The sequence below is a fragment of the Daktulosphaira vitifoliae genome, unplaced genomic scaffold, assembly GCF_025091365.1.
Source record: "Daktulosphaira vitifoliae isolate Bord-2020 unplaced genomic scaffold, ASM2509136v1 Scaffold_3, whole genome shotgun sequence".
Taxonomy (NCBI): domain Eukaryota; kingdom Metazoa; phylum Arthropoda; class Insecta; order Hemiptera; family Phylloxeridae; genus Daktulosphaira; species Daktulosphaira vitifoliae.
Genome location: NW_026099574.1, coordinates 24,899,065 through 24,922,415, shown reverse-complemented (window position 1 = coordinate 24,922,415; position 23,351 = coordinate 24,899,065). Strand labels below are relative to the sequence as shown.

At 22.8% G+C, this 23,351-nt stretch overlaps 2 protein-coding genes across 31 annotated transcripts in view; one reads left to right on the top strand and one right to left on the bottom strand.

Moving 5' to 3' along the window:
- The window catches only part of LOC126901804 (neuroligin-4, Y-linked-like), a 210,704-nt gene that overhangs the window by 164,502 nt on the left and 22,851 nt on the right, over positions 1-23,351 (bottom strand). The window lies entirely within an intron of this gene.
- Positions 1-23,351, top strand: part of LOC126901808 (uncharacterized) — a 34,716-nt gene that overhangs the window by 7,222 nt on the left and 4,143 nt on the right. The window contains exons 2-4 of one of the 27 annotated variants that reach the window (XM_050678604.1): positions 12,205-12,356; positions 12,420-12,723; positions 14,150-14,790. The exons of 1 other annotated variant lie outside the window; for it this stretch is intronic. In XM_050678604.1, coding sequence (XP_050534561.1) covers positions 12,205-12,356; positions 12,420-12,723; positions 14,150-14,734 — 1,041 coding nt within the window. In that variant the 3' untranslated portion in view covers positions 14,735-14,790. Of the gene's footprint in view, positions 1-941; positions 1,432-1,687; positions 1,815-2,673; positions 3,371-7,996; positions 8,873-9,668; positions 10,451-12,204; positions 12,724-14,149; positions 14,791-20,498; positions 21,308-21,900; positions 22,566-23,351 lie in introns of those variants that run through there. 25 more of the 27 variants (XM_050678605.1, XM_050678591.1, XM_050678598.1 and 22 more) reach the window with 25 other exon arrangements.

Below are 23,351 nucleotides of genomic sequence, written 5' to 3'. Positions count from 1 at the left end.
ACTGTCGAATTAAGTTTGATATGATAATAGGTCTCGACTATTAAATAAACTAAATGTACTTTGTAATAAATTAATTATTTAACTTTATTTGTGTGTGTTATTAACAGTTTATAATATTCCAATTTTTTTTTAAACATGTTAAATATATCACAAATAAAAAAAAAAAGATTTTTAGTTTCACTTAAATTTAACAAAAAATTTTTACAATTATAATTAAATTTTATAATACGCTCAATTGAATAGATTTTTTAACAATATTTTGATTGATTTTTTTATTCATTAAATCATTGAGATTAATTAATTTCTAAAAAATTTCAATTGTAAAATCTTTTTAAACGCCAAAAATTACTAAGAAATGGTAACAATTATTTCTATTTAAGTGATCTAATACAATAAAAATGAGAAAAAATATTGATATTTTCTGATAAATTTACAGTAAATAGTAATTATAAAATTTGTTTATTAATTTTTATATATTTTTGCCATATAAGTAACAAATACTTTATAATATTATATAAACAAAAAAATTACAAAAATAAATTGTTAAATATCAATTTCATACTACGTTAAATTGTTTTAATATATATATATATATATATACTAATAAAGCAATTACTAATTAGGAATAATGATAGAAATAGGAGTTAATTTTATTTTAGGATTAATCCACCAAACACTATCTACAGATTTGCATCAAAGCGTTGAAGTGACTCATTGTCAGTATAAATCTACACTGGATGTGACGTCACAACTGTCCTGGTTTTTTTTTAAATAGCTTCTATTAAAGTCGTCTAAAATTTTTTTTATTTTAGTGGTAAATTGATTTCAAATATTAACAATGTAAAATTATTAACATTAAAGTATAATAAAATCCTTAAATAAATATAGAATAATGTTAAATAGTTTAAATTTATATTATATGCATACAACCAAAGTTATTTTTATGAAATATACTCACTATAAATTACTGTTTTCTATTGACGTGGAAAATACTTACTAAAGTAACTATAAGTAAAAGAGTGATATTTAACAATTTAAACTTAATTAAGATGACTTTGTTTTATTGTATTTTATTTATAATAGCTGTTAACGGCATGAATGAAAAGTTATTCCAAGGAATCAATAAACAATCTTATCAGGAAGAAATTACACTGGAATCTTTGATACCTCAAGAATTGATATGGTTAAATACTCATCTGAGCAAAATTAAACCAAAAGAGTGTAATAACATCGGTAGCTGTATGAAATATATCGATAACACTACTGACGAAATGATTCACGGAATAGCAAGTGAGGTTCACAAAACGTTCAGTTCGACTATGCAAAAATACACGCAATTGGCTTATTTGGTAATTATTTCGAGTATTAGAGAAAACAAATATATAGAAGTAACTGATTGGATTAATCTTTTGTCGTTAAGTGCACATAAAGGTCATTGTTTGTTAGAGTTTATATACAGAGCTAATATAAAATATGACAAAGCACTGTTCAACAATTATTTGTTCTTTAGTGATTTAGAAAACATTTTTACTGCTTCTGTTGATAAACCATACACGAATGAAAAATTACTTCAATTAATCGAAGATAAAACAAAAATTCCTAGACCATCTGACAAAAATGAAGTTTACAAAGAACTACTAAATAATATTCATCAAATGCAGACAAAAATCAGTCAACTGTCTGACAGGTTTTGTTCAATTACTAATTCGTGGTTTCATCCACATAATTTAAAATTTAAAAAAGTTATTTACAATGCAGGATTGATGTTAAAAAAACGTATTGAAAATAATTATACTCATCTTGAACATAAACAAGTAATATACTTTTAAAATAAATGTTTCATGTATTTCACATATATAATTTAAATACACTAAATTACTATTGTATTTCTATATTTCACTGTACACAATTTGATCTGTTCAACACAAACAATCTGGTTTTCTTCAAAATAATTAAGTACACACATTAGCCTAATTTAAGATATATATTTAAAACTTTCAAACTTTCCAAAAAACTTTCAAATGTTAAGTTGAAAAAGCTAATTTTTTGTGAAAAAGTTGTCATTTTTAATCTCCCTCTATGGGCAGGTAAAGAGTCAAATTTATAAAAAAAAATATAAGAAATAATAGGTAAAGACATCAAGCATCTATAAAAAAAAAAGTTATAATGATTTGTTCTTTTTTGAAACAGTTATGGCAGGTTAAGTAAAAAAAATTGAAAAAATTAGCGATTTTAAAATTTGTATTTTTTTTTGAGGTTTCTCCCATTTAAAAAATCGTTTTGGTGAGAGCTGAGTAAAAGTGGTAACAGTCACAAAAAAAAAACACATCAAAGTAAAAACAATAGCTTCTGAGCTTCGCATCGAAGCTAAAATATTCATACATTGGTTTATGTTTGTATTATTATTATAATTATTATTATTATTATTATTATTATTATTATTATCTATTTTTTATTAAGTATTTAAATAAAGTATATTTTAATAATGTTTTTTGAATAACTATAGTGTATGATATAATACATTCTATAACAATTGCTCTAATAACACTATTTTTTAAACAGATTAATTACATTAAATTAATATTCATATAAAAGTTTCCTTTAGATTTTGTTAACCAAAATAACAAAATAGTTTTAATAACAATGATTTAAAACAGTTCAATTTTTGAATAGGTCTTTTCTAAATGCAACAAATCAAAGTGGTATGATTGTATAAGATCTGAAAATGATATGGAAGTTTTATTCCAGTTTTCAAACTTAGTAATTAAATCAATGATTCAAGAAGTAGGACATAGTGATGTTTTTTACTTGGATGTAATTAGTTATGCACTTAATGATTTGAAGAAAAAAATTTCAAATGGTTTGGATGTAAATGAGAGTATTAGTCGACATACATCAAAAAAACTAAGAATAATGATACACGAGTATTTGAACGACATACAAAAAATTAAAAACTTGATTTTTGATAAACATGGAATAAAAGTGGATTTAAATAACGACTTATGCGAAAAAATAAAATATATATATAATGAGCTTTATATAAAATTAGAAAATATTTTAGATCAAAAATATGTATTGAATATAATTAAGGGGTTAATAATCAAAATTCAAAAATATAGGGAAATCATATCAGAAAATATTAATTATAAATATGATATATCTGAATCGTTCGACCAAATCAATTGGAATAACTTGACATATTGTTTAGAGGGTGATATGTGTTTTACAACACAGTCTATTTTAGAATTATTAGTATAAATCAAAATTAAAAATAATCGATTATATATAAAATTTATATATAAATATTTTATGAAAAAACTTTAAATTATAAAACATTTATATATAAAAAAAGTTAGCTTATAATAAAAACATAATAATATTAATAAATGAACCGAAAAAAAAAAGATTTTAGGTAGGTAAAGGTAAAGATTTTTTTCGATATTTATTAAATTTAAAGTTATTGGAAGTATTTGTATAATAAATTAATTTTCTTTGTAATTTTTTAAACTGTCAAATTAATTAGCTAAACATATTCGTTTATATTTCCCAAATATAATTTAAAATGTTATGTGAAAAAACTTATTAGATTTGATACAATAAATTAATGTCATCCTTATTTTAATAGTAATTTTTTAAATTAATTAACGCTAAAAATTACTTTTATTCAAATTTCTAAACTATAGTTTAGAATTGTTATTTATAGCTTAACTAATCATATTAGTACATTCATATTTAAAGGAAATTATGTAAACTATTATAACGAAAAATTAAACAAAAATTGTTTAAACTTTCATTAAATTCTTACAAATGAATACAATTGAAGTTTTTTTTTTAAAAATATAATATTAAAATTTAACTAAAATACAGGGGAGAGCTGAGAAAGAAAAATTGTCATGAGATATTCTGTGGTACATCAATATTTTCGTTAATAATGTTTTATAATACAGGTTATTTTTTTACTTAAGAGGTTATTCTATCTTACTGCAATTTTTGAATTTATATTACATAAAAAATAATCTATATTTTTTATTACATAAAAAATAATCTATATTTTTAAATTTATCTAACATTTTTTGCAACTTCATTAGTGACTATTTAATAGTGAACAGTATTTTTCAAACTATTAATTAAATATAATCAACCTCAGTATTAATAAATAATTAAAGACGAAATATACTCGTGAAATTAAAAAAATATCACAGTTATACTAAAAAATATACACAATGTAAAATTATTAACATTAAAGTATAATAAAATCCTTAAATAAATATANGAGTTGTAATGGTACAGTTTAGATGAAATGTTGTAAATGTACTATTATTGTATGATTACTCGTATTATTGTATAATATGCGGCAACATCGTGTGGGACTTTTGCATTCGCGTTATGTGGTGGCGGCGCTGGAAAAATGTTGTCATGCCTAACAAAGTGATAAGAAGATAAAATAGTTGGTTGGTTATGTTTTAAAAGAAATGTAATACGTTATGATATCTGTTTTATTTAAAAAATGAACACATTGTTTTTTTCTTTTCCTCTCTAAATAAAAACTAACAAGTAACAATAAGAATTTCATGATGAATTAAATGGAAATATCAACAAACTATGTTTGAGAGAACAGTGAATATATACGCACGAATATCAACTATATTTGAACTCCTACATCAAAGAACACTGCATCACCAATACAACTGAAATTAAGGTTAGAAATATAACGACCACTAATCGTACACATACTAAATAGTACATAGAAATGAATATGTTTATTTTTGTATATATTAATATTTATATAAATTTAAATTATTGTTTAATACAGAAACGAATAAATACTTCTAATGTTAACGAATTGTAATCAAAACCAATTTTTAATTTGTAAAATAAATTAAATACCATTTCATTGGCGCCCGGACATGAGAGGATGTGACAACCTTAGGTCCTAATGTAGAGATTTTGGGGTTATTAAAAGAAAGAAATTCGGTAATAATTTGGTAAATGTAAAAAAAAAAAAAAAGTCGAAATAGACTAGGTGTATGGCAGCTAAAGAGCCGAAATAGGCATTAGTTTGCGCGGAATTAGGTGAAACATACCCATCAATAAATACATTTTACTTTTGTTAATATACTGAAAATCTTAATTATATAGCAACAAATAATTATACTGTAGTACTTGGTCTGTTACTATTGCCAAAAGTGTTTAGAATATAACAATTAAAAAAAAAAAAAAAGGTTTTCAAGATTGAATAATTGTGTGGTAATTAAATAGGTATTTAAAAAAAAAAAAAATTTGAATTGGTTACATTTACATATTTATATATTTATTGAAAAAAAAAATAAAAAGAAAAGCCTGGCTAGAATATTGTGGTTTTTGTTAAAAAAAACGGTAGCACAGTGGGGTCGAGGCACAGTGTGGACGAGGCATAGATGGGACAAGTATAGATGATATCTGACAGTGATTAAAATCACTATCATAAGAAACGCTTCGATGCAAATCTGTAGATAGTGTTTCATTTAGAGAAATTGGTGGATTATTCCAAAAGTAACATCAACTCTTATTTTTTTAATTGTATTCTGATTAGCAGTTCTTTGATTTTAAAATATAATATATGAATAAATACTAATTATAGATTTTAAATTCAGTATGAAATTGTGAGGCAAGTTATGATGTATGGTTCATAGTGGCAAATACAGGCAAAGGTGGCAGCTACAATATTAATACAGAAAACAACAGACTGCCAGGAACTCGGTGCCATACAATTACAACTATTATCTAGTTAAAAATACTACCCTCAAAAAATTGTAAAAATGTTCACTTTACGAATTAAGTGTTATTAAGCCCACATTCTTCATATAGACAATTAAAATCATCCATTTTTAAAGTTTTTAAAGTATTTGCTGTCGAATTAAGTTTGATATGATAATAGGTCTCGACTATTAAATAAACTAAATTTACTTGGTAATATATTAATCATTTAACTTTATTTGTGTGTGTAATTAACAGTTTATAATATTCCAATTTTTTTGGAAACATGTTGCTAAATATATCATAAATTTAAAAATAAGATTTTTAGTTTCACCTAAATTTAACAAAAAATGTTTACAATTATAATTAAATTTTATAATACGCTCAATTGAGTAAATTTTTTAACAATATTTTGATTGGTCTTTTAGTTAAATTAAATCATTGAAATTAATTAATTTCTGAATATATCAATTGTAGAATCTTTTTAAACGCTAAAAATTACTTAGAAATGATTACTATGATTTCTATTTAAGTGATCTATTACAATAAAAATGAGAAAAAATATTGAGCTTTTCTAATAAATTTACAGTAAACAGTAAACAATAATTATAAAATTTCTTGACTGTTTGAACGGAACGTCAAGTGATTTCATGTTAACGTTCGTTTCATTGTCTATGATTATGCAGAGAAAGATATAGGGAGTGGACTGTATAACTTTCTGACTGCATATTAATCTTAACAAAACATTTTTTTACTCTCATAAAATTTTCTATTGAATAATGTAAATTTCAAAATTGAAGTTATGGTAACAATTTTTTTTTAAACTTTTTTTAATATAAACTTTCAAAAAATCAACTTTAAAAGACCAAAATTTAACTAATTTATAATAATATAAAAATTATTAGTTATAGAAAAAATATAATTTGATTTGAAATTAACACGAAAAATTGAATGATAAAAGTATATTTTTGACTAAAATGAAAATTTTTGCAAACCATTTATTCATATTTAACAACAAATTATTATATAAAAGTTCTGTGTTTTAGCTTCGATGCGAAACTGAGAAGGTATTGGTTTTACTATGATGTGTTTTTTTTTTTTTATTTGTGTCTGTTACCACTTTTTCTCAGCTCTCACCGAACCGATTTCTTTCAATGATACGTCAAAAGATCACAAATCGTATCTAGTCGAAGACATTACCCACAAAAATTGAAAAAAAATTCCTCGTTCCCCGTAAATGGGGAAAACCTCCAAAAAAATTACAAATATAAAGAACGCTAATATTCGAAATTTTTTCAACTTTTTTTACTTAAAATTGCCATAAATTTTTTAAAAATAACCAAATCAATATAATTATTTTTTTATAGATGCATGATGTCTTTACCTATAATTTTGGTATATTTTTTTTATAAATCTGACTTTTTACCTGCCCACAGAGGGGGATTTAAAATGACAACTTTTTTTTTAAAAAATTAATTTTTTCAACTTAACTTTTGAAAGTGTTCCGGAAGGTCTGACACTTTTATATATATCTTAAATTAAAGCTAATGTAATATACTTTATTATGCAAAAAAAAAATTTCGTACTTTATTTTAATCAGGATATTAATAAGGAACTAGCATATCATGTAGCTTTTGGAATAATTCACCAATTTTTTAAAATTAAACACTATCTAAAGATTTGCATCGAAGCGTTTTTTTTTTTTACAGTTATTTTAATCAATGTCAGATATTATTATACTTAATCCAACTATGCCACGTCACCACTGTGCCGCGACCACCCTGTGCTTTTTTTTAAATTTTTATACACGTTTGCAATAAAAGTAACAACTACTTTATAATTTTTTAAAAACAAAAAAAAAACAATACTAAATTTTTAAATATCAATTTCATACTACGTTGAATTGTTTTAATAGATATATACTAATAAAGCATTTACTAATTAGGAATAATGATAGAAATAGGAGTTTATTTTATTTTAGGAATAATCCACCAAACACTATCTACAGATTTGCATCAAAGCGTTGAAGTGACTCATTGTCAGTATAAATCTACACTGTATGTGACGTCACCACTGTCCTGGTTTTTTTTAAAATAGCTTCTATTAAAGTCGTCTAAAATTTTTTTTATTTTAGTGGTAAATTGATTTCAAATATTAACAATGTAAAATTATTAACATTAAAGTATAATAAAATCCTTAAATAAATATAGAATAATGTTAAATAGTTTAAATTTATATTATATGCATACAACCAAAGTTATTTTTATGAAATATACTCACTATAAATTACTGTTTTCTATTGACGTGGAAAATACTTACTAAAGTAACTATAAGTAAAAGAGTGATATTTAACAATTTAAACTTAATTAAGATGACTTTGTTTTATTGTATTTTATTTATAATAGCTGTTAACGGCATGAATGAAAAGTTATTCCAAGGAATCAATAAACAATCTTATCAGGAAGAAATTACACTGGAATCTTTGATACCTCAAGAATTGATATGGTTAAATACTCATCTGAGCAAAATTAAACCAAAAGAGTGTAATAACATCGGTAGCTGTATGAAATATATCGATAACACTACTGACGAAATGATTCACGGAATAGCAAGTGAGGTTCACAAAACGTTCAGTTCGACTATGCAAAAATACACGCAATTGGCTTATTTGGTAATTATTTCGAGTATTAGAGAAAACAAATATATAGAAGTAACTGATTGGATTAATCTTTTGTCGTTAAGTGCACATAAAGGTCATTGTTTGTTAGAGTTTATATACAGAGCTAATATAAAATATGACAAAGCACTGTTCAACAATTATTTGTTCTTTAGTGATTTAGAAAACATTTTTACTGCTTCTGTTGATAAACCATACACGAATGAAAAATTACTTCAATTAATCGAAGATAAAACAAAAATTCCTAGACCATCTGACAAAAATGAAGTTTACAAAGAACTACTAAATAATATTCATCAAATGCAGACAAAAATCAGTCAACTGTCTGACAGGTTTTGTTCAATTACTAATTCGTGGTTTCATCCAAATAATTTAAAATTTAAAAAAGTTATTCACAATGCAGGATTATTGTTAAAAGAACGTATTGAAAATAATTATACTCATCTTGAACATAAACAAGTAATATACTTTTAAAATAAATGTTTCATCTATTTCACATATATCATTTAAATACACTAAATTACTAATATATTTCTATATTTCACTGTATACAATGTGATCTATTCTTCACAAACAATCTAGTTACCTTCAAAATAAAAAAAAAATATTGAAAAAAAAATTTTTCTTTGTTAAATATACTTTTATATTCATCACCTAATAGTAATACTTTTTTGAACATTCTTTATATCTAATAGGTGATTTAACTTAACATTTTTTAATGGCATATACATATTAAAGTAGTTTAGAAAATAGAAAAACCCTTCACAGGGGGGTAGAGGCACATTGTAAAATTGGAAGTTCCCCCATTTACGGGGAACGAGGGAAAATTTTTCAGGGTACTGTCTTCGATTAGATAATATTTGTGACCTTTTGACATATCGTTGAAAAAAATCGGTTTGGTGATAGCTGAGAAAGAGTGGTAACAGTCACAAAAATAAACACGTCAAAGTAAAAGCAATAGCTTCTCAGCTTCGAATCGAAGCTAAAATATTCATACATTGTGTTTATGTTTGTATTATAATTATTATCTATTTTTGATTAAGTATTTAAATAAAGTATATTTTAATAATTTTTTTTTAATACACTATAGTTTATGGTATGGCACATTCTATAACAGTTGCTCTTATAACACTATTTTTAAACAAATTAATTATATTAAATTAATATTCATTTAAAAGTTTCCCTGGATTTTGTTAACCAAAATAACAAAATAGTTTTAACAACAATGATTTAAAACAGTTAAATTTTTGAATAGGTATTTTCTAAATGCAACAAATCAAAGTGGTACGATTGTATAAGATCTGAAAATGATATGGAAGTTTTATTCCAGTTTTCAAACTTAGTAATTAAATCAATGATTCAAGAAGTAGGACATAGTGCAGTTGTTTACTTGGATGTATATAGTTATATACTTAATGATTTGAAGAAAAAAATTTCAAATGGTTTGGATGTAAATGAGAGTATAAGTCGACATACATCAAAAAAACTAAGAATAATGATACACGAGTATTTGAACAACATACAAAAAATTAAAAACTTGATTTTTGATAAACATGGAATAGAAGTGGATTTAAATAACGACTTATGCGAAAAAATAAAATATATATATAATGAGCTTTATATAAAATTAGAAAATATTTTAGATCAAAAATATGTATTGAATATAATTAAGGAGTTAAGAAAAAAAATTCAAAAATATAGGGAAATCATATCAGAAAATATTAATTATAAATATGATATATCTGAAATAATCGACCAAATCAATTGGAATAACTCGACATATTGTTTAGATGGTCAAATGTGTTATAAACCACAGTCTATTTTAGAATTATTGGTATAAAACAAAAGTAAAAATAATCGATTATACATATGATTTATATATGAATATTTTATGAAAAAACATTAATTTATAAAACATTTAAATATAAAAAAAGTTAGCTAATAAAAACATAACATTAATAAATTGTCAAAAATTTAAATTAATTTATATATTTATTTAATATTTGATTAAAAATTGATTTTTATTTAGGGATATAGTGAATAAAAATTAATTGAATAGTTTAAATGAACCGAAAAAAAAAGATTTTAGATTTTAAGGTTAGGTGAAGATATTTTTCGATATTTGTTAAATGTTTAGATTTAAGAAGTATTTACATAATGCATTATTTTTTTATGTAATTTTTTAAACTGTCAAATTAATTAGCTAAACATATTCGTTTATATTTTCAAAATATGAGTGAAATTAGTTCATAATTATATTAAATAAAAAAACAGAAATTCAATTTATATGAGTAGTTTACTTAAATTTTTATATTAAAAAACCTAAAATAAATGATAAAAAATATGTGTAAAAACTTATTAGATTTGATACAATAAATTAATCTCATCCTTATTTTAATTGTAATTTATTAAATTAATTAACACTAAAAATTACTTTTATTCAAATTTCTAAACTATAGTTTAGAATTGTTATTTATAGCTTAACTAATCATATTAGTACATTCATATTTAAAGGAAATTATGTAAACTATTATAACGAAAAATTAAACAAAAATTGTTTAAACTTTCATTAAATTCTTACAAATAAATACAATGGAAGTCTTTTTTAAAAAAATATTAATTTTAAAATTTAACTAAAATACAGGGGAGAGCTGAGAAAGAAAAATTGTCATGAGATATTCTGTGGTTCATCAATATTTTCGTTTAAATATAAAAAAATGAAGTCTACGTGAAATTTAACTAGAAAGACTAACTAGTTAACTAGTAGAAAAACTAAAGTTATTACAATTTTGTTTTATGATGAGTAGATGATTATCGTAGCCAATTGATCAAAAATTACACAGATAAGAAAAATAAAGCCAAAAATAGTCGTATTGTGCGTTTAGGATTTTAATAGGGGGAGGATAAACTTGTGGTATTTTTTTCTCGATGCACTGTTTTTTAAAATGTGGTAGTATTTAAAATATGAGTGAAATTAGTTCATAATTATATTAAATAAAAAACAGAAATTCAGTTTATAAGATTAGTTTACTTAAATTTTTATAATTAAAAACTTAAAATAAATGATCTAAGAAAGTGATACGCATTAATAATGTTTTATCATACAGGTTATTTTTTTACTTATAATTTTTGCATTTATATTTCATAAAAAATAATCTATATTTTTAAATTTATCTAACATTTTTTGCAACTTCATTAGTGACTATTTAATAGTGAACAGTATTTTTCAAACATTTAATTAAATGTAATCAACCTCAGTATTAATAAATAATTAAAGACGAAATATACTCGTGAAATTAAAAAAATATCACAGTTATACTAAAAAATATACACAATGTAAAATTATTAACATTAAAGTATAATAAAATCCTTAAATAAATATAGAATAATGTTAAATAGTTTAAATTTATATTATATGCATACAACCAAAGTTATTTTTATGAAATATACTCACTATAAATTACTGTTTTCTATTGACGTGGAAAATACTTACTAAAGTAACTATAAGTAAAAGAGTGATATTTAACAATTTAAACTTAATTAAGATGACTTTGTTTTATTGTATTTTATTTATAATAGCTGTTAACGGCATGAATGAAAAGTTATTCCAAGGAATCAATAAACAATCTTATCAGGAAGAAATTACACTGGAATCTTTGATACCTCAAGAATTGATATCGTTAAATACTCATCTGAGCAAAATTAAACCAAAAGAGTGTAATAACATCGTTAGCTGTATGAAATATATCGATAACACTACTGACGAAATGATTCACGGAATAGCAAGTGAGGTTCACAAAACGTTCAGTTCGACTATACAGAAATACGCGCAACTGGCTTATTTGATAATTATTTCGAGTATAACAGACGACAAGGACGTGAATATGACCAATTGGGTGAATCTTTTGTCGTTAAAATCACATAATGGACACCGTTTATTAGAGTATATTTACAGAACTAACATACAGTACGATAGCACACTATTCAAAATTTATTTGTTTTTTAGTGATCTAGAAAACATTTTTACTGCTTCTGTTGATAAACCATACACGAATGAAAAATTACTTCAATTAATCGAAGATAAAACTAATATTCCTAGACCATCCGATAAAAATGGAGTTTACGAAGAACTACTACATAATATTTATCAAATGCAGACAAAAATCAGTCAACTGTCTGACAGGTTTTGTTCAATTACTAATTCGTGGTTTCATCCACATAATTTAAAATTTAAAAAAGTTATTTACAATGCAGGAAAGTCGTTAAAAGAACGCATTGACAATAATTATACTCATCTTGAACATAAACAAGTAATATACTTTTAAAACAAATGTTTCATGTATTTCACATATATATTTTAAATACACTAAATTACTAATATATTTCTATATATTACTGAATACAATGTGATCTGTTCAACACAAACAATCGCGTTACCCTCAAAATAAATAAAATATTGAAAAAAGTTATTTCTTAGTTAAATATACTTTTTTATTCATCGCCTAATAATAATACTTTTTAGGAACATTTTTTATATCTAATAGGTGATTTAACTTTATATTTTTTAATGGTATATACATATTTAAGTAGCTTAGAAAATAAAAATACCCAACACAAGGGGGTCGCGGCACAGTGGTGACATGGCATAGTAGGATCAAGTATAATGATATCTGACAGTGATTAAAATTACTATCAAAAGCCGTTTTGATACAAATCATATGATAGTATTTAATTTTACAAAATTGGTGGATTATTCCAAAAGCTACATGATCTGATATTTCCTAATTAATATCCTGATTAAAATAAAGAATGTCAAATAAAAAGAGATATAAATTTTATTTCTCATAAAAAAATTGTGTTGATCCATATACTTTTCAATAAGTCATAGCATCGTAAAGTTATAACTTTACTTTAAGTTATGCTTTATAAAGCATTTTAAAGTAAAAAATGTAAAATATAAAATCGAGAATTTTCACACATAAATAGCATTTGGTAGCCATTTTCACCGTGAAGACAAAATAAAATCCACATTTTTTTTTTACTATAATAAAGTAAATTACATTAACCAAATTTAAGATAAATATTTAAAACTTTCAGAATTTCAGACTTTCCGGAACTTTCAAATTTTAATTTGAAAAAGCTAATTTTTAGTGAAAAAATCTCCCCCTATGGACCTACCCACAGGGTCAGATTTATAAAAAAAAATATAAGAAATAATAAGTAAATACATCAAGCATCTATAAAAAAAAAAGTTATAATGATTTGTTCTTTTTTGAAACTGTTATGGCAGTTTTAAGTAAAACAAATTGAAAAAATTAGGGATTTTTAAATTTGTATTTTTTTTGGAAGTTTCTCCCATTTAAGAAATCGGTTTGGTAAGAGCTGAGTAAAAGTGGTAACAGTCACAAAAAAAAACACATCAAAGTAAAAACAATAGCTTCCGAGCATCGCATCAAAGCTAAAATATTCTTACATTGGTTTATGTTTGTATTATTATTATTATTATTATCTATTTTTGATTAAGTATTTAAATATAGTATATTTTAATAATTTTTTTTTAATATACTATAGTGTATGATATAACACATTCTATAACAATTGCTCTAATAACACTATTTTTTAAACAGATTAATTACATTAAATTAATATTCATATAAATGTTTCCCTGTATATTGTTAACCAAATTAACAAAATAGTTTTAACAACTATGATTTAAACAGTTAAATTTTTGAATAGGTATTTTCTAAATGCAACAAATCAAAGTGGTACGATTGTATAAGATCTGAAAATGATATGGAAGTTTTATTCCAGTTTTCAAACTTAGTAATTAAATCAATGATTCAAGAAGTAGGACATAGTGCAGTTGTTTACTTGGATGTATATAGTTATGCACTTAATGATTTGAAGAAAAAAATTTCAAATGGTTTGGATGTAAATGAGAGTATTAATCAACATACATCAACTAATCTAAGAATAATAATAAACCAGTATTTGAACGACATACAAAAAATTAAAAACTTGATTTTTGATAAACATGGAATAAAAGTGGATTTAAATAACGACTTATGCGAAAAAATAAAATATATATATAATGAGCTTTATATAAAATTAGAAAATATTTTAGATCAAAAATATGTATTGAATATAATTAAGGAGTTAAGAATCAAAATTCAAAAATATAGAGAAATCATATCAGAGAATATTAATTATAAATATGGTATATCCGAAATGTTAGACCAATTCAATTGGAATAACTTAACAAATTGTTTATATGGTCACATGTGTTTTACAACACAGTCTATTTTAAAATTATTAGCATAAAACAAAAGTATATATAAACGATTATATATAAGATTTATATATAAATATTTTATGAAAAAACTGTAAATTATAAAAAATTTACATATAAAAAAAGTTAGCTTATAATAAAAACATAATAATATTAATAAATTGTCAAAAATTTAATTAAATTAATATATTTATTTAATATTTGATTAAAAATTGATTATTATTTAGGTATATTGAGAATAAAAATTCTTTGAATAGTTTAAATGAACCGAAAAAAAAAAATTTTAGATTATAAGGTTAGGTAAAGATTTTTTTCGATATTTATTAAATATAAAGTTATTGGAAGTATTTACATAATACATTATTTTTTTATGTAATTTTTTAAACTGTCAAATTAATTTGCTAAACATATTCGTTTATATTTCCCAAATATGAGTGAAATTAGTTCATAATTATATTAAATAAAAAAACAGAAATTCAATTTATATGAGTAGTTTACTTAAATTTTTATATTAAAAAACCTAAAATAAATGATCTAAGAAAGTGATACGCATTAATAATGTTTTATAATACAGGTTTTTTTTTTAATTAAGAGGTTATTCTATTTTACTGCAATTTTTGCATTTATATTACATAAAAAATAATCTATATTTTTAAATTTATCTAACATTTTTTGCAACTTCATTAGTGACTATTTATTAGTGAACAGTATTTTTCAAACATTTAAATAAATATAATAAACCTCAGTATTAATAAATAATTAAAGACGAAATATACTCATGAAATTAAAAACATATCACATTATCTATGGGTTTTTCCGATTTTTCTCTTTTTGTAATCGTTTAAACTTAAAATAAACTACATTACAGGACTCCCAGTAAAATTTTAATACAAATTGATGGGTCACACTAAAGTGAAATTTGTTTCCAACTTTGTACCCTAAGTTCAGGGGAGGGCGCAAAATTTACAAATGATCGAGTGACCATTCAATTTGTATTAGAATTTCGTGAGAAATACCGTAATGATGTTTATTTGAAATAAAAATTGAAGTGGGCAACCGGAAAACTCCCAATTTTGGAGATAAGAAATTTCAGTTTTTGATTTTGCTATTTTTAGGTCACACCAAAATTCAAAGACAATAATAAATTTGTAAGAATTGAAACATAATAATACAGCGAATTTATCGAAACTAAAAAATGTTTTTATTCGCAAGCAGTATGTTTTTCATCTCTTTTCTTTAATTTATTATTGTATATAATAATCTTATAATTACTTATTTTCCCATTAGTCACCTTAAAGTGAAAAGGTTCTTATGTAAAATAGATGATTTTTTAGTTGACGTTTTTTTAAAAATAAAATATTCTATAGTTATATAATAATGATCACTTTTACATCCTTATTAAATATTCATCCTCTTCTTTATTTCCCGAACTTAACACGATACAGGGGTGGTGGCCCTCTTTCACATGTTTAATGAGTATAACTACTTGATATTTACAAATTACCAAACATCTGTAAATATTTTTTTAATGTATTTATCAAAAAATATTTTTTTTTAAATTTTTTTTGGATCTTATTATTTTTAAGCCACGTAGTATTATGTATTTTAGTAAAATTTAAATTATATTAACACTTTGTAGACGTTATAAAACTTTTTATTAGTTAAATTAGTATTGACTTTTATGGACTTCAATAAAATTTACAACAGAATACGTTTGTTGAGTAATTTCATTTTAGGGTACAAAGAACTTTCTTCGTTAAAAATTTAAATTATACAGTGAACATTAAATATTTTTATGTAAATAATACAAGACATTGCATAGTGTCTAGGTACATAAATGTCATTGTATCATTTTTTACTGTTTCTAATGAATATTTAGTAATAGTTCAACTTTGAAAATGAAATTATATTAAAAGTAAGATATTCTTGTTTAGAAATTTCTCAAAAATAAATTCATATGTATACTGTAATCAGAATTATATTTCTACGGATGTCATATTAATATTTATTTATTCGATATCATAACAATGCAAAAAACTATTCAGTTAATATGTTAAATCCATAAAAATATTTGCTGACTAGACACTATTATTCTATTTTTTCATTATTGAAATTTNTATTATTGATATGTTAAATCCATAAAAATATTTGCTGACTAGACACTATTATTCTATTTTTTCATTATTGAAATTTTTTTTCATCTATTTAATTAGGTTCTAAAAGAGTTTATTGGCTTTTTGTGCATACTAAATTTGATTTAATCAGTTTTTTCTGGAAAAGTTATTACTTTGAAAAACCTAAAAAACCGCAACAAAATATAGCGTTCGAATCTTAACATTTTTTATTGCCTTTAGTAATGATGGTTAAATTTGTATTCTTCGAAAAATATTTGCTTCATTCATATTGTCGGGTGCTATAAAATCGCATTTAACTCTCCGTCCGTCTAATTTTAAAACGACTGAAAGAACTTTTAAACATTACAAGCCGTTTATGACGACCAAACGATCGTTTTTGTGTCATGGGCGACTATTTGTGTATTCCAAACCATTTACTCGGAGACCGCATTTCACCATCTCTGTGTATGTTGACAGAGTTACAGAGCAAAACAATCGTAAAACGAAATTCTATACTCTTGATATTTTTTATTTACCTAAAAATAACTATAAAAAAAATATCATTACCTGGCAATTAACTAAGCCCACAGTATTGATAAAACGTTATAGGCATTTCAAATTGTACATGACAGTCAACAACATTAAAGTTTAGTGACAATTTAATCGCGTTTTACTCTACACGCCACAATTCTTATCTAGTAGTTTATTCTTAAAATCATTTAATTAATGAACACAAAAAACTCGTTGGTCCATTATTTTTTGGACATACAGTTGTAATAGAAATACAAACATTATTTTTTTTGACTTACAATAATTTTATTGACAAATATTTATATATCGGAATAGAGGAAAATAATTTGTCATCGTTTTGAATAAAAATGCATAGCGAGCGCATGAAAGTCACTGCCATAAAGAAAATTTATGTCTACGCGTACTCGGAAAAAAATATAATTTATCTTGTTAGATCTTTTTCTTTACAAGAATTTTTTATAATAAATTCTGTAAGTGCGAATCTTACAAGCTGCACATATAGTTAATTTCATTTTAATGTCCGCCTTGTTTTCAAGTAAACATTTAATTTTAGTACAGAATCTAATAGAGAAAAACTTAAAATGTATCGTCGAAGATCATTCCAAGTATTTGTAAATTGTGTATGTGAAATGTTAGAAGATGTTTAGCTAATATTTTAGCAAGCCTAAGAGTGTATAATATATAACTGTTGAGATAGTTTGTAAATAACCATGTGTGTGTTTGCGTTGTAGTATTTTGCCGGAAAAGATTCACAAGCCTAAGTATAAGTCAGCAATATGTTTTTGAATGCATGTACGGATATTACTTTAGGATAAAATGATATGGGTACTTTTTACGTATCATGACTGTATACTAGATTTTCGATAAGAAGTCAGAAAAATAAATCTAATGTCATTGTAAAAAGTTATTTTTTCAGTTATTTAACATATTTTATGTTTTTTTACGTGGGTGATAAATAATTCAAATACTAATGAAAATTGTTAATAAATTTAAAAAAAAACTATTTGCAATGTATAATAAAAATAGCATCTACTAAAAATGATACTTCAATGAATTTCTCTGACGTTTTTCAAGTACAATAAGTATACTTTGTTATAATTTGTAACACATCAATTTTTCTTTTATATTTTACATAGTATTTTGAATTTACATTGAAATTCAATTAAGTTTATTGAAAACTGAATAATTTCTAAAGGTGATTTTAGACATAGTTTAAACGCAAACCTAATTTTTTTACTACAAAATGGAGAAGAGTTTAAATAAAATTTTTATATTTTATTATTTTTAGAGTTTTATAATTTTTAGTAATAGTCTAGCAGAGTGCAAAACAGAAAAATTCTTATCCGTACTATATTAATGTTAGAATACAATAAAAACCATAAATAAATATGGAAAATTGTTTACTGGTTTAAATTTATATCGTAATGCAAATAAACAATATTTTTAGAGCTAAAAAATATTTTATTTCATCCAATTTTTTTTTGTGGTAAAATATTTAAAAAAATTATCTATATTAAATTATTAACACTAGAATATAATATAAACCTTAAATAAATATAGAAAAATGATAACTTCTTTAAGTTTATATTATAACACAACGACCTAGTGTATTTTTATGAAATATACCAACTAATTAAAATCAAATCAAATGGATTCACTTAACGGCATTTACACATGGTGCTACAAATTTCATGTTACAGAATATTTTTAAAATACTACAATAGATCAAAATTAAATATTGTAATATTTATTTATAATAATGTTGTACAAAAACATATAAATAAAGCCTTGTTCATTATTTTTAATTAAAACAAAAACATAATAAAATATTATGAATTTAAATTGATTAATTAATATATATATACAGGGTGATTTTTTTATCATAACCCACTCAATTACTTACAGAATAATAATAAATTAAACATTTTTTTTAAAACATTTTAAAAAATAAACCTAATAATTATCCAATAGCATAACTTAGATGGTTATCAGAAACCCATTTGTTTTATATATTCTAAGTAAACTATTTCAAGAGTACATGGATATTGAACACCCTGTATATTATTGTAAGATTTAATAAGTATGAAACTACAAATTTTTTGTTAAATAATAATTTATTCATAAATATATTACAATTTTATTTGATTAATTTTTTTAAATCAATGCAAATATCAAGTTTATTTAAAAACAAAATAATTTTTAATTTCGACGAGTCATTTTCCTAATTAGATTATTTTTTATTTGATTAGCTAGTTAAAAATGTATTTGACTATTTAACAAAATGAAGTTGACACTCTATAGGGTATTAAGGATGAATTAAAAAAAAACTTAATAATTAATAAATCAAGAAATATATAAAATTAAAAATATTTTCTTAATATAATTATTAATTTACGACTAATGGAGTGACTAATATTACAATAATCAACCTGTTCATAATTTCTTCGAATTAACTGCAATACTTAAATAATTAAATATCAATTTAGTATAGTATGATGTAACTACTCGGACGATAATTCGCCGAATAAACATGTATGTCTTTGCTGGTTCTTTGCAAAGTTAAAACAAAATAAAATAAATCAAACAATTTTGTGGAGTGTATGTCTCTATTGTTTTACATTACTACTGTTTTTTATAAAGTTTCAGATACGCTATATAATTATACCTAGTATGTAATATACTATTATTTATATATTCCAAGTAGAATATTCAAGAGTACATAGATTGAATATTAATCAATTTTTTTAAACCATTATAAATAACAAGTATATTGAATAATAAATAATTTTTAGAAGTAAATTTTGAATACAATATCTAGAAATTCAAAAAGAAATAAAATATTATTTAGTTATTTTTAAATGGAAAATAATTTAAATACAATGTTTACAGATCGATAAACAGTTTTGTATTATAATTTTTTGAACTGTTTAAATTTATAACTACGCACGCCAACAACTTAAATTTAATGTAAGTTATAGGCGTGCGGGGTATAATACATAAATAAAATCTAATTTGTACGTTAATAATATTAAAATATAATGAAAACCTTAAATAAATATGAAAAAATGATTAATTCTTTAAATTTATATTATAACACAAACAACTAAGTCTATTTTTGTGAAATATACCAACTATAAATTATAGCTTTATTATTTATTAAATCATTTAACGTACAAGTTCTCACTAATGACTAATATCTTATGAGAAATATTCTATGATCTAAACTTTCAATTAATTAAAATGATTTTGTCTTATTGTATTTTCTTTGTAGTTGCTATAAACGCTATTAATGATGAGTTATTTAGAAGTATCAATAAACGACCTAACCAGGATCGGGTTTCACTGAAATATTTAATTCCTCAAGAATTGATATCAATAAACAATGATATGAAAAATACCAATTACATTAATGACGAAATGATTCTCCAACTTGCAAATGATGTTCACACAATGTTCAGTAAGACAATACAGGAATACACGCAATTGGCATATTTGGTAATTATTTCGAGTATTAGAGAAAACAAATATATAGAAGTAACTGATTGGATTAATCTTTTGTCATTAAGTTCACATAAAGGTCATTGTTTGTTAGAGTTTATATACAGAGCTAATATAAAATATGACACAACACTGTTCAACAATTATTTGTTCTTTAGTGATTTAGACAATATTTTTACTGCATTTGTTGATTACCCATATACAAATGAAAAACTACTTCAATTAATCGAAGATAAAACAAAAATCCCTAGACCATCCGATAAAAATGGAGTTTACAAAGAACTATTAAATGATATTCATCAAATGCGGACAAATATCAATCAACAGACTGAAAGGTTTTGTTTAATTACTGGTTCATGGTTTCATCCAAATAATTTAAAATTTAAAAAAGTAATTGAGAAGAAAGATAATTTTTTAAAAAAATACATTGATGAAAATTATACTCAACTGGAAAATAAACAAGTAATATATTTTTTTAAATAATTCTTGCATTAAATTCACAATAAAATTTTATATTTACTGAAGTAGTATTTTTAAATAATTTATGAATAAAAAAATATGTCAATTTAAATACGTAACCTTTAAACATTCGCATTAAAAAAATAAACTCTTATTTTTTAAAATCTTGGGTTTCTATTTTACAAGTAAATAGTTTACTTATTAAATAAATGTATTGTACAAAAATTTCTTAAAAAGAAGTAAATTTATTAATTTCTTTATTTTTGCATCAGAAATATCGTACTTTTTGAAATTTGTTTTCAAATGTTTATTCGTGAAAATATTGTTACCAATTTCTACTATGTTCTATGACTAATTTTTAAGCTAAAATTAGAATATATAGAATAAATAATAATTTATTACAGTTTGATAAAAAAAGTTTACATTCATTCGTAAATATAATTTATTTGTCATTTAGAATTATAATTTTTTATCATACAGTTTTTAATACTTTTCATACTTAATAAATAACAACCCATTTTATAATACAAAAATTGTTTTGATATAATAAAATAGTATATATTATGATGATTTAAAACATTTGGATTTTTTAATAGGTATTTTCTAAATGCAACAAATCAGAGTGGTACGATTGCATAAAATCAGAAAATGATATGGAAGTTTTATTCAAGTTTTCAAACTTAGTAATTACATCAATGATTCAAGTAATAGCACATGGTGCAGTTACTATCATGGATTATATCAGGTTAGCACTTATTGATTTGGAAAAACAAATTGCAAAAGGTTTGAATATAGAAAACGACGGGAATAGTAAATCAAACGCATCTAAACTAAGTAATATGATATTAGGGTATTTAGAGGATTTAAATCAAATTACAAACTTAATTTTTGAAAATCATGGAATGCAAGTGGGATTTAATAACGACTTATTGGACAAAATAATAAATGTTTATCATTATATTAATATAAATTTAAAGGTTATTATAAATCAAAAAACTGTATTAATAATAATTAAAAATTTAAAAAACGGGATACAAAATTCTAGAGAAACTATATTGAAAGATTTTCATTATAATTTTTCTGTACACAAAATAGAAACCATATGGAATGACATTTCAATTCATTTAAATAATTATATATGTTATAGATCAAAATATATTTTAGAATTATTAAAATAAATAAAATGTAAAAATTACCAAATATATTTACAATATATGATTATATATGTACGAATATTTAATACGAATACTTTAATTTATAACTTATTTACATATGTCAAAAGACTCGTTCATTAGCTTATAATAAAAACAAAAAGTTAATAAATTGTCAAAAATTTAAATGAATCAATAAATTTTTTTTAATATTTGGTAAACGATTTTTTTAATTTAGTAGAATATAAATGAAATGTTTTTAAAAAATTATGGTGAACTAAAAATAAAATTATTTTAGAATTTCTAGATAATGTAAAATTATATTTGTAAGTTTAAATAGCCCTATTAATTTTTTACGTATAATTAAAGTAATGATAAAAATGATATAGACAAATAAGTTGTTTTCATTATTTTTACACAAAATATCTTTATCTATGTCGGTGGTTTAAATGTTCTGAATGTAGCTCGATATGTGTATATAACTACTTATAAAAAATCTACTAAAATGGTTATTGCGGATTATCCATTGTTGTGTCTTATTTTGCTGACACTATCACTACTACATTTCATTTTTATATTTTAAATAAGTTAATATTTTTTTAACTGAAAAACTATAAAATTATTCGGATAACACACATACATTTAGGTAATTCGATCCACAGCTGGTATAACAAAATGACATCTTTTAATATTATTTTTACAAGTTATTATTCCAATGAATATAATAGATTTTGACAAAGCACAGGAGTTATATGAGATATAACTAGATTTAATAGATATAACGAAGACGTAATTACAAAATTAAACCTAACACAAAAGTGCAATAAAGAAAGGAGAGCAGCTTGTACACTCACTAGCTTGATAAAACAAAAATGAATAAGATTGCCCATTTAATA